This window comes from Dendrobates tinctorius, unplaced genomic scaffold (assembly GCF_039654945.1).
Source record: "Dendrobates tinctorius isolate UK_male_01 unplaced genomic scaffold, ASM3965494v1 ptg000051l, whole genome shotgun sequence".
NCBI lineage: Eukaryota > Metazoa > Chordata > Amphibia > Anura > Dendrobatidae > Dendrobates > Dendrobates tinctorius.
Window position 1 is genome coordinate 8,194,244 of NW_027361719.1, and position 13,585 is coordinate 8,207,828.

General features: G+C 49.2%; 1 protein-coding gene across 1 annotated transcript in view; it reads left to right on the forward strand.

The window, feature by feature from the left end:
- Positions 1 to 408: 408 nt before the first annotated feature.
- Positions 409 to 13,585, forward strand: part of SLC11A2 (solute carrier family 11 member 2) — a 119,559-nt gene continuing 106,382 nt past the window's right edge. Inside the window, exon 1 of the mRNA XM_073576750.1 lies at positions 409 to 471. Within this exon, the coding sequence (XP_073432851.1) occupies positions 432 to 471 (40 nt within the window). The 5' untranslated portion in view covers positions 409 to 431. The remainder of the gene's footprint in view (positions 472 to 13,585) is intronic.

The window sequence follows — 13,585 nt, forward strand, 5'->3', positions numbered from 1 at the left end:
ATAAAAATGACTCCTGATTTTATTTTGCTGTTGTAAGCAATAGTAGGTTGTGTATCTGGTGACTTTAATAGTTCTCTGGTTCATAGTTCAATGCAATAGGAAGGAAAAAAGAAATAGTAATTTACTTGGTATTTAATAAACTTTTTTTTTTTCCTGGCTCGTGTTCAGGCCGGGGAATTGATTTTTTAATTAGTCTTTAAAAATGTCGTTTTTACAGTCTAGATTTTTATCAGTGGAAAAATCACTCAAAATTGTTTGCACAAGTTTTTAAACCCACTTCTCTATGACTTTTTTTTTAATTTCTGGGGAAAATGCCAACCAATGATTCTGAGAATGAAGGGTGCTTATCTGAAGGGAGGGACTACTTCAGTGCTGAAATAGTAGCTGAGGACCTAAGTCAGTTTATGGCGAGCCTACCTTAGGGAACAACGATGGGAGGAAAAAAGGCTGCATCCCATCCATGTGAACTCGGTAAGTTTTTAGAAAGCTAGTATCTAGATTAAGGATACAGTTGGACCATGTTAACACTGTGCTTTATATCATGTTTCAAAAGAAGAAATCAAATTTTTGGTATATGTGCGATGCATAGAACTCAACTGATATTTTGAAGTACACCTTGGTGACACTTCCAGACATATAATGTTCACTGCAAACAGCTATTTTAGATTTTTAGGAGAAAAACAGTAAGAATGCAGACAAGAATCTGTATAATTAATCATATGCTAAATAGTTGATGATTGTCTATACAATGATTGTAGTCTCACAATCAAAGCAGTAGTGAATGCTGAGATATGGAGCCTGAAATCAAAAGTTCTAAATATTGTCAAAGAGAAAACTAAATCAAACAATATTTGATGTCACCACACTTTGCCTTCAAAACAGCATCAATTCTTCTAGATACACTTACACACAGCTTTTGAAGGAACTCGGCAGGGAAGTTCCTCCAAACACCTTGGAGAATTAACCACAGATCTTCTGTGGATGTTGCTTGTGCAAATCCTTCTGTCTCTTCATGTAATCCCAAAACAGACTCGATGATGTTGAGATCAGGGTTCTGTGAGGTCCATATCATCACTTCCAGGAATCCTTTTTCTGCTTTATGCTGAAGATGATTCGTAATGATGTTTGGGGTTGTTATCAGGGACATAACGATCGTAGTTGCAGAGAGTGCGAATGTGACTAGGTCCATGCAGTATGCGGACCTGTTGACACCAGTGCCTATTTCAGCTGGATATGTGTCCTCAGACACACATTCGGTTGAAATGTAATGCGGAATAGAAAGCAACCAGCTCCCTCCACCGCAATACTTATACAAACGACCGTCCTATCAGAGCCTGGCAACTTATGTCAACATGCTCATTTCGGGCAGCGCATGATGTCATTGCCATGAGCCACCCCCTGTATTGGCTATGGAGGAGGAAGAAGACGCTGTATGTAAGGGAATCAGGGACAGGTAAGAAAATATATATATATTAAATTTGTTGAAGCGGATGGGAGACATTATTAAAGAATGGGGACTAGCATGGGCGAAATTATTAAAGAAAGAGGCAAGGATTGGAGACATTATAAAAGGAGTCCTCCAATCAAAGTTTTTATCTTAATATATTGCAGTCATATTATATGTCACTGTGTGTTACCACGGCTGGTCAGGAGACAAATCTCCAGGAGTGGACCCTCTGGACCGTGGCACCGAGGGGCCCCGGGCGAGCTGCCAGGTGGAGCCGACCCCTATACAGGGATCGTTAGGAGCAGGCCCAGGGGTTCGGGTACCATGATAGCTGGTACCGAGAGGGGCGGCTCAGGACGGACTGGAGTAGGAGTGCGGGACTGAAGCGTAGACAACAGAGCGGGATCACTGGAGACTAGACCGGAGTAGGAACGCAGGACGGGAGCATAGACAACAGGACGGAGCAGGAACACGGGAGGCAGGACTGGAGTAGGACTGTAGGACTGGAGTGTGGATAGCAGGATGGAGCAGGAACACCGGAGGCAGGACTGGAGTAGGACTGAAGGACTGAAGTGTGGATAGCAGGGTGGAGCAGGAACACCGGAGGCAGGACTGGAGTAGGACTGAAGGACTGGAGTGTGGATAGCAGGATGGAGCAGGAACACCGGAGGCAGGACTGGAGTAGGACTGAAGGACTGGAGTGAGGATAGCAGGGTGGAGCAGGAACACCGGAGGCAGGACTGGAGTGTAGATAGCTGGACCCACGGAGCACCGGACTGCGGGGCTACTGCAGGGACCACGGAAGGCAGGACTGCGAGACTGCAGAGAGCACACGAGGAAACAGGGCCCAGTGTGCTAGCAAACACAATGATCAGGTGCCCCCCTCAGGGGGAAGCGGCCTGATATGGCCCTGTCAGGTCTGCCATTGGTCCGTAGGTGCTTCCGGGTCAGGGCATTGCCGGAGCACAAGTAACAGGAGGGAGGCGTGGCCGCGGCCTGTGGCGCATGCGCATTGCATGCAGAGACCCTGTCGTCCTCGAGCCTGTCAGAAGGGACGGCCATGGCAGTCGGGCGGCGGGGGGCTGCAGCGTGTGAGCAGAGACCGGGTGAGTATGTGGAGGCAGCGTGACACTGTGTACTTACAATTGCTCACTTTGCCCTTCTACTCAGCAAATTCTTCTCTTTTCTCTGCTCTATGTAGAAGAAGGAAGTCTCTTATCCCTGCATTTATCATTTCCCTCTTCAACTCCTGACCCAGCTGCTCCACTCCTCCTCCTGACAGGGACTTTTGCAGTGACTGTTGAAAATCAACCTCCTGTTTCTACATTGACCTTAGAAGAATTCAGCTAGTCAGTTTTTAATCACATGATATTATAGAGCTAATGGAAAACAGAAGAAATACAGTAGCTTGGTAGAAAGTGAAAATGAGCAATTGTAAGTGCACAGTGCTATATGATGATTACAATATATTAAGAGGATAAAAATGTTGATGTGAGTGCTCTATAGGTTGGGGGCTAGGATGGAGGGGCATTATTAAAGAAAGGCTTTCTTGGGCCTGGATGGGGACATCATTAAAGAAATAAACCACAATGGGGGACATTATTAAAGAAAGGGGCCAAAACGGTGGACATCATTAAAGAATGGAGGCCACCATAGGGGACTTTATTACAGGATGGAAGACTGAATAGGGACATTGTTACCGGATGGGGACATTTTTAAAGAAAGCAACCAAGAAGGGAGACATTATTACAGGATGAGAGACAGGATGGGGGACATTATTAAATAAAGAAGCAAGAAAGGGGGCATTATTAAAAAAGGGGCCAGTATAGGGGACATTATTAAAGGGGGCGAGGATGAGGGTCATTGTTTAATAATGTCACTCATCCTGGTCCCTTTCTTTAATAATGTTCTTGCATGTGGCAATATTTGGTTACTATGTAGAGCTAATATGTGGTCTCTTCATGGTGTTGCGGTATTTATCCCCTTTATGAGGTTTATTATTGGTATATTAGTCCTGATATAGCAGACTCGTTCAATAACAATATTATAATATATGTTATTTGGTAACTATATGACTACGATTTAGAAGTATTGCTTAGAAAACTATCTTATTGCTATTTTTTAAATGAGATTTATATATTTTATCAGCATTTTTTTGTGGTAATTGGGGGGGAAACAAATATGTCTTTATAGGATCTAGACTGTTACAGGAAACAAAAACAACATGCTGGCAGGGGCCCGGGCCCAAATTTTGCACTGGGGCCTATCGGATTATAGTTATATCACTGATTGTTGTCCAGCTGCAGAATAAGTACCGTATTTTTCGGACCATAAGACGCACTTTTTCCCCCAAAAATTTTGGGGGAAAGTGGGGGGTGCATCTTATGGTTGCAATGTACTAACCTGTGAGGCTGGTGCGGGTGCTGCGTGGGCTCTGTAGTGCGGTGGTGGCAGCGGGCTGTGCTCCGGTGCAGGGGTAGCGTCTCTCTGTGCTCCGGTGCAGGGGCGGCGGCTCCGCCGGCATTTCCTCCAAGCCCGGAGGCCCCCGCACTTCCCTTGCTGGCCGCCGCCATGTTGCGGTGGCCTCCGGGAACATGGACGCCAGGAAGATGGCCGCCGGTCCGGGGACGGCGCATGCGCAGTTTCAGATCTCGTCCCGAGATCTCAGGGCGACGAGATTCAAATCTCGGCAACGAGATCTCGTCCCCCGAGATCTCGGGACGAGATCTGAACCTGCGCATGCACTGTCCCCAGACCGGCGGCCATCTTCCCGGCGTCCATGTTCCCGGAGGCCACCGCAACATGGCGGCCAGCAAGGGAAGTACGGGGGCCTCCGGGCTTGGAGGAAATGCCGGCGGAGCCGCCGCCCCTGCACTGGAGCACAGAGAGCCGCCACCCTCACCCCACGGAGCCCACCTGCCCCAGCCCAGCCCAGCTGCCACAGCACAGCTGCCCCAGCCCAGCCCAGCTTCCCCAGCCCCAGCACAGCCCAGCTGCCCCAGCACAGCACAGCCCAGCTACCCCAGCCCCAGCACAGCTGCCCCAGCACAGAACAGCTGCCCCAGCACAGCTGCCCCAGCACAGCACAGCTGGACCAGCCCAGCTGCCCCAGCCCCAGCCCAGCTGCCCCAGCACAGCACAGCCCAGCTGCCCCAGCACAGCTGCCCCAGCACAGCACAGCTGCCACAGCCCAGCTGCACAGCACAGCCCTGCCCAGCTGCCCCAGTACAGCCCAGCTGCTCCAGCACAACCAACCTGCCGCACGAGCCTGGACCATTGAATGACCCCTGTGACCACTCCTCCACCTGTGCTGGATCCCTTCCCAGGTAAGCTGAATTCGGACTGTAAGACAGACCCCTATTGGACACATTATTATTTTTTTCCCTATTTTCCTTCTGAAAATTGGGGTGCGTCTTATGGTCCGGTGCGTCTTATAGTCCGAAAAATACGGTATCTGCCTGTATGGAGGGCACAATTAATGATGCCCAAATTCCCAACTTACTTTAATTTATTTTAGCAAATTCCCTGCTGTAGCAGCTATATATATATATATATATATATATATATAGTGTCAGTGGAATACAATAGGAAATGTGCATCTTGATTAGATTAAATTACGACTAGACATTGGCCCCTTTATTAGCCTTCCTTATAAAATAGGGTAGGTATTTGCACAGGAGTATTCTTAAAATACAAGTGCGGTCCTCCAGAAAAGGGTCAGGAACTGTGCTCGGTAACAGAGCAAACATTCCATAAGAGAAGAGGTAACAAAAGATTTCAAAGTCTAAAAAAGATTCTGATCTGACCTACATACTTTATGAAGTACTTAAAACTGTCACTCTTAGGGTATGTGCACACGTTGCGGATTCGTGTGTGGATTTTGCAGCGTGGAATCTGCAGAATCCGCAGGTCAAAATGCCTGCGTTTTACCTGCGGATTTCTAGAGGATTTTGTGTGGATTTGGCTTGCCTTTTTACACCTGCGGATTCCTAGAATGGAATGGGTGAAAAACGCTGCAGAATCCGCACAAAGAATTGACATGCTGTGGAAAATAAACCGCTGCTTTTCCGCGCGGAATTTTCCGCAGCATGTGCACAGCGGTTTTTATTTTCCATTGCCTAACATGGTACTGTACATCACTTGCGGATCTGCAGCGGATCTGCAGAGGCAAATCCGCACACAAAACCGCAACGTGTGCACATACCCCACACGTGCAGCTTTTAGAAGCAGAGATGGGGAGGGGGTTCCAGTTTTATGTAAATGAAGTAAATGTCCCCATTTTAATATCAGTTATAATAAACTGTGCAGATCATTTTTTAGATATGTAACAGTAGAGCTCCTTTCTTTTGATACAAGGCTCCAAATCCATTACGTACAAATTGCATTACTGATATGGCTGCCTGAAGCTGCTACTAGGTGGAGCTTTTACATGTTATTTTCATATTAAAGGAATTATTCTATAAATTAAAGGGGTTCTCTCGGCAAATTATACTGCTAAGGATAGGAAATCAATATCAGATCTGAAGGAGTCCGACACCCAGCATCCGAACAATCAGCTGTTATCATCTTTGGCAGCATTCTAATGTAATCCATGAATAGAGCAAAACATCGACACTCCATCACCCTGTTTAGTGGCAGAGGCCGGGTATTGCACAGTAGTTCTTTTAATGAGAACCCGTAATGGGGAAAAAAACACTATTTACCTGCAAATATAGTGTTAATCTGCAGGTTAATAAAAAAATTTTCACAGTTAAAAATAAATAAAAGTAAAAAATTGAGTAGGTCCCCCTAATTTTTCTTATCCAGCTGAGGGAAAGCTGACAGCTGGGGGCTGATTTTTATAGTTTGGGAAGTGGGTGATAAACAAGGAGCCTCCCAGGGTATTAATATCAGCTTACAGCTGTCTACTTAGCCTTTACTAGTTATTAACAAGGGGTGACATCCCCAAAAAATGTCATGGGGTCCCCTTATAATTAATAACCATTGATGGTAGCGGTGACTTCAGTAAGGTGACTGGGGTTCATCCGCTATGAACTCTGGAGACCTTACTCACATCAGTGCTAGACACTGCACGAGCGTAATCATGCTCCTATCTCAGTGTGTTCCCGGATGGCTTGCTGAGTGATCGAATCATGGAACCTCACAACAAACCACCTGGATGTAGCAGAGCTGGAGTTCTTCGTGGGACAGCATCACAAAGGGATTATATGCGGACAGGTGAGGAATACGGTGTTTTATTATTTTTATTTATGCAGCAATAAATGGGAAATAGAGGGAAGGAGAGTATTTAATTCAAATGAAGGACTTTGTGTGTTTCTTTCAAATAAAGGACTTTACTAGGTTTCTGTCTTTATTAAATTCGACTATGTGGTCAGTAATGGGGGCGTCTTATAGATGCCTCTTCATTATTAACTCCTGGGCCTGATGATAGCTTACATTACAAAGCTGACATCAACCCCAATACTATTACCCCTCTTGCCACCGCACCAGGGCAAGTACGAAGAGCGGAGACTAAGCACCAGAATTGGCGCATTCAATGAATATGCCATTTCTGGGGCAGCTGAGGGCTGATATTCTTAGTCTGGGAGGGGCCAATATTTATGACCCCTTCCTAGGCTATTTATATCAGTCTGCAGCTGTCTGCCTATCCTTTGCTGGTTATTAATTATAGGGGGACCCCCAAATCAGTTTTTGGGGGTTCACCCTTTAATAGCCTGGGAAGCTTCATGTTTATTACCCCTTTCCAGACTATAAACATCAGCCACCAACTGTCGGCTTTCCCTCACCTTGTTATTAAAAATTAGGGGAACCCCACACCATTTGTCTATTTTATTTATTTCATTATGAGATACATGTACAGTAAACTACACATACTGCACTGATTATATATATATATCCCTGACATATATCTATCTACAGTATATCTGTTATATAAGAGTGTTTTATTAGTTAGTAAATGGATCGCCCCGTGCCAGGGCCGTGGGGTACTCGGAGCCGGGCCCGGTGGATTTCAATGGGAGATGTCACGGCAGCTGTGACCCGGTCCGTGGCCCTGGGCGTCCATTGTAAAAGGGGGTGAAGGGTGATGGAATAAAGTTTATGAGTGAATGATTCGTGACGCCACCTGTGGTGTTCGGCAATGAAGATGTTAAGCCGACGCTGCAGACAGATCCTCTGGGACAGATGGTGTGGTGCAGCAATGATGGTGTAGCCCTCCACAGGTAGGGCTGTAGTCCCAGGGCAGAGTAGATGAAGAAGATAGGCGTTAAGGGAGAGAGTATAGTGTCTGGCACCGAGATGTAGCAGTGCTGAATTGGTTGGCGCAGTAATAAGTGGACACCAGGGCATGTAGTTCCAAAGCTTTACTCACAGTCTGAGCATACAGGTGCCTGCCTCGGTACCGTGTCCTCCAGGTCAGGGGCTCAACCAACTTCCAGGCGAGATGAAGAACTCCCTTCCAACACTCCGCCAACATATGTGCCTTTTCTGAACGTCTCCCTTTTGCGCCTATAGTGAAGTACTCTCAGTACTGAATTACACTAGAGTTCCTCCTGTCAGATGTTTCTATGAACTCTACTTGTACGGCAGACAGCTGTAGCCTGCTTCGGGGGCTCCTTGCTACCAAGTCCCGGCTCACTCTCGTTGCTGTTGTGCCCCCAAGTCTTGTGTGGGATTAAAGTGGTGACAACTTCTATTCCTCCGGTGTCTGCTGTAGGACCATTAGTATCCATACAACCTTGGGGACCGGACCCCGGCCTTGCGCTGTGAACTTGGGAAGGGTTCTGCTCTAACCCTAATCCTTAGTCTTCCTCTCCTTACGTTCCGTACTAATCCTTCCGTCTTAGGCCTCTTTCACACATCAGTTTTTTGCCTTCAGGCGCGATCCGGCTTTTTTTTGTAAAACCGGATCCGGCAAAATGCAATGCCGGATCCAGTTTTTCCCCATTGACTTGCATTAGCGCCGGATCGTGCCAGATGGCATTGCGTTTCATCCGTTTTTTGCCGGATCCGGCAACTTGTCTCATTCCGGCGTCTGGAAAAAACGGCTACTGTAACGTTTTTTGTCTCCGGCGAAAAAGCCGGAAGCGCCGGATCCGGCGCTTCCAGCTTTTTGCTACAATGAAAGTCTATGGGCGCCGGAATGCGCCGGATCCAGAAAAAGACGGATCCAGCCACCGGATCCGGTTTTTTTAAGTCTGCGCATGCTCAGATCCAATTGGCCAGCCCCCAGGAACAGATATAACCTGCTAGACGGATCCAGCAAAAAAACGGATCCGTTTCTACAGTTCTCCAAAATTTATGCCGGATCCGTTTTTTCTAAAAATAGCCGGATCCTGCCTGACGGCAAAAAACTGATGTGTGAAAGTAGCCTTATGGAGAGAGTCAGGCTTTCCATCAATGTCTCTTTCCTGTGCCAGCGGACTCAGGTCACTGAGGTCGGCTGCAGCACTTCCTTCATCCATCTGTAGGGTTGAGCAGGTTTGCAGGATGCAGTGACGAGACACTAGACGAATGGTGGTTTACGAAATTACTTTTATCTAACTATAGCCGCTGGACTTGGCTGAACAAAACAAAAATTAAGAACAAAACAAACAGTCCACGCAGGGGCTCAACAATCTTAACCAAATATAATGCCACTTAGCCTTCCAGGGACTGCTGGTTTCATGAGCGTGGCCGCGTAGAGGTCGCTGAGGCGGCTGTCCTGAAGTCTCGCTACCCCGGGTAGGAATGGGGCTCAACAGGCCCTGAAGAAAGCGATGATGGTGGGGCGCAACAGGCCCTGAAGACAGCGATGTCGGTGGGGCGCCACAGGCCCTGAAGAAAGCGATGCTGTTGGGGTGCAACAGGCCCTGAAGAAAGCCATGCCGTTGGGGCGCAACAGGCCCTGAAGAAAACGATGCCGTTGGGGCGCCACAGGCCCTGAAGAAAGCGATGCCGTTGGGGCGCAATAGGCCCTGAAGAAAGCGATGACGTTGGGGCACAACAGGCCCTGAAGAAAGCGATGCCGTTGGGGCGCAACAGGCCCTGAAGAAAGCGATGAAGGTGGCCCGCGGTGATGACGCAGTTCTCCAGATGACCTGTAGCCGTCCTTTATCAAGGAGTCTCTCCCAAAGCCGGGGTAGAGGGCCTTTTATCTCGCCTGTGACGAGGTGGCGTATCTTCAGGCCGGTGACGGCCGGGTCGGCGTGATGGGGGAAGGCTGGGGGGAAGTGCCCAGGCCTCTATGGCCGGGTAACGGGTAGTCACGGCCACAACCTGAGGTAAAGTTCCTCTCTCACCAAGGTGGGGGGCAGCAGGGATGATTCTCTCAGAACGGGGGCAGGGAGCAGTCTCTCGGAACAGTCTCTCACGTCTCTCTCGTCGGTAAATCAACAGCTTTCTCCTCACAGGCTCCTCTCGGTGCCCCTGCAAGTCACCCTGCGTCCTGCCTTCACTCTCTCTCTCTCCCAACTGCCACTGCCGCGCGTCCCCTGCTCCTTTTACCCTAGCCCCGCCCCCTGTTGCCCTGACAACTTCAGTCACATGTCTCCCATTGCAATCCCCCTGATGTGATTCCCCCAATAACCCCGATAGCAGTCCCCCTGGTTCTGGCCCAAACACTATATGGGGGTCCTCCTTCCCACATTCCCCCACCCTGTAAGCTCGCCAGTCCTCGGGCGAGGGCGTCATTCTATTGAGATTGGCCTGTAAGGGTGTCGATATTCGTTGCCATACGAACTGGTCTTGTTCATACCGTTCGGGGGGTTTGCCGGCTGTTGACCGCTCGGAGCGTCTAAGTTCTACTGGGGTGAAATCTTCTGGGGTGGTGGACATTGGGGGGCTGCAGGATGCAGGCGGGTTAATTGGGTCAACTGGCTCATTATTGAGTGGAGGGCCTTTGGTGTTTGGAGGGACATCCTCGTCGTCCGAGTCCCAGCATCTGGACTCCGGTTCGGATGTCAACGGGATGGGTTCCAGTTGTTTCGGGTCAGTGGAAATACACGGGCGTAACATATTATGATGCACAATACGGGTGGGCAGTGATTCATGCTGCTCGGGCCGTATTTCGTACACAGGTCCTTCTGGGTGGATACGGCGTAATACCCGATAAGGACTCTCTTCCCAACGTGGCTCCAGTTTGTTCTGGGGGCGTTGATCCAGTACCAGCACACGGTCTCCGCTTTGGAGATGAGGAGGGGAAGTTGTATTCTTTCCTGGGTGTTCCCAGTCTTGGAGTTTGGTATGTACGATTCGGTGAAGAGTTTGCAGCCTGTGGCGATGATTTCGGACCCAGGACGACACTCCGGTACCAGGGCTGAGGCTCTTCGGGGTCCAACTCTACCTCCGTGATTCCTTTACCCTCTCGTCCAAACAGCAGGGAATAAGGCGTATAGCCCGTAACTCGATGTACCCGGTTATTATAAACCCATACTACTTCAGAAACATATTCAGGCCAACGAGCTTTCTTGTCACTCTCCAGAGTACGCAGCATTTGAATCAATGTCCGATGAAATCGTTCACAAGCCCCATTTCCTTGCGGGTGATACGGTGTGGTCCGGGATTTGTCAATCCCATAGAGATGATGTAGTTCCTCCATAACTTTCCCCAAAAAACATGCTCCCTGGTCGGAATGTATACGTTAAGGACAGCCGTACACTTGTATAAAGTTTCTGCAAATTGCGGAGGCGGCCGACTCCCCGGTCTGGTCTTGAGTAGGGGTGACCACAGCGAACTTGGTGAAATGATCCACCATAACGAGGCAGTGTTCGTATCCCTGGAATGCGGGACCAATGGTCAGATAATCCACCATCAGAAGCTCAAGGGGTGCTGAAGTCACAATAGTCTGTGTTGCGGCTCTCTGAGCGGGCGGTTTGGCCAATTCACATAAGCGGCAGGTACGGCAAATTTCATCCACAACAGCCGACAACCGTGGGTGATAAACTTTCTGTTGTAACCATTGCAAAGTCTTTTTAACTCCAAAGTGGGCGCCTTTTTCGTGAGCCTCTCGAGCCAGTTCGTGCAGTTGAGCTCCAGGCGTAACCACCTGCCACACAGTCGTTGAGGTTGTTTGCGACGTGAATTTACGGTACAATAGTCCCTTTCGGATAATCAGTCTCTCCCATTGTCGCAGCATCAGCGACAGGTCTTGGGTCAAAGTTTGCCGTTGAGTACCAGTGGGTAATTGACCAGCGGCGACCCATGTCCGGAGAAGTCCAATTTCTTCATCTTCTTGTTGTTGCTGTATGCACTTAGCCCGAGATTATTCCAGGATGCCCCTGTGGGCCTCTGGGGAAGATACTTTTGAATCAACATTGGTGAGCACGGCAGCGGTGAGAGCGAACGGTATTTCTTCTCCTTCTAATTCTTCGTCTCGATTTTGTCCGGGAGTTGTATGTCGAATCCTGGAGAGGGCATCTGCATGGACATTCTCGGCCCCTCTTTTGTAGATAATCTTATAATTGTACTTCGCCATCCGGGCCACCCATCACTGCTCCAAAGCCCCCAACTTGGCGTTTTCCAGATGTGCCAGTGGGTTGTTGTCAGTTCGCACTACCACCTCGGAGCCCGCTAGGTACTCTGCGAATCTCTCCGTCACAGCCCACACCACTGTGAGGAGCTCGAGCTTAAAAGAGCTGTAATTGTCAGGGTTACGCTTGGAGTCATGGAGTGAGCGACTTCCATATGCGATCACTCTCTTCCGACCATCCTGAACCTGTGACAACACAGCCCCCGGCCCGTGAAGACTCCCGTCAGTGTGCAGGATGAATGGCTGAGAGAAATCCGCATAAGCCAACACTGGGGCATCCGAAAGTGCAGCCTTGAGGTCTCGGAAGGCCTCTTCTTGAGGGTGTTGCCACTGGATTTTTCGCCCATTGGCCCCAGCGGGAGCCCCCTTCAGCAGGTCATGCAGGGCTCGAGCTCGACATGCAAAATTCTTTACGAAGCGACGGTAATATCCAGCTAACCCCAGAAAAGCCCGCACGTCTTTTACCGTCTCGGGGGTAGGCCATTCCTGGATAGCAGCAATCTTCTCCCGGGATGGCCTCACACACTCTGCCGAAACGACATGACCCAGATACTCAATCTGAGAGCGAAATAGGTGGCATTACTGAGGCTTCACCTTCAACCCGTACTTTTGCAGCCGGCTGAGTACCTGTCCCAACCGCTTCAGGTGGTCCTCGAAGGAGGCGGCATAGACAATGATGTCGTCCAGGTAGATCAACGTGGCCTCTAAATTAAGATCCCCTGGACATCGCTCCATCAATCGCTGAAAGGTCCCGGGGGCGTTGGCCAGCCCGAATGGCATCCGATTAAACTCAAACAGTCCCATGGGCATTATGAACGCCATCTTAGCTCTGTCCTCTTCTGACATGGGCACCTGCCAGTACCCGCTGGCCAAGTCCAGGGTCGAAAAATATGTTGCCTTGCCCAATGCAGACAGAGATTCTTCTATTCGGGGCAAAGGGTATGAGTCTTTAATAGTGCAAGCATTCAGTTTACGATAATCCACACAGAATCGTAGTGCACCATCATTCTTCCGGACCAACACGATGGGGGCCACCCAGGGGCTTTGACTTTCCCGTATCACCCCTTTTTGCAGCATTTGAGCCAGCAAAGTTTTCACCTCTTGATAGAGTTGTGGCGGAATCTGTCGATATCGTTCTCGGATAGGGGCCGCTCCTGCTGTGGGGATCTCATGAGTGATGGCGGTGGTACACCCAGAGTCGTCCTCATGGCTAGCAAATACTTCATGGTACTGTCCCAGCAAAGCTTTTACTTGTGAAAATTGGGCTGCAGTTAGTCCAGAAAGCTCGGCCCACATCTGCTCCAAGATATTTCGGCCCTTCTCTTGTATCGTGACTTCGTGGGCCTGTAAGGTTCGTATTGTTACCTCCCAAGGATCCTCGGGGTGTATTCGTAATTGAACCGCAGAAGCGGGTAGCACTTCTTCTAAAGGCTTTACTAGTTTAGCCAGTACAGTCCGTGCTTTCAGAATGGTATCTCGGTCTTCAAAGTTAACGCAGCGTACCAGGACGGTTCCTTTTTGCACCGTAGCGAGGGAACGGGCCACCAGTATGCCAGGAGGCAAGTGCTCTGAGTGACACGGCTCCACCTGCACCTCCACGCCCTCCAAAGGTATCCGGGCCCGAATTGGCG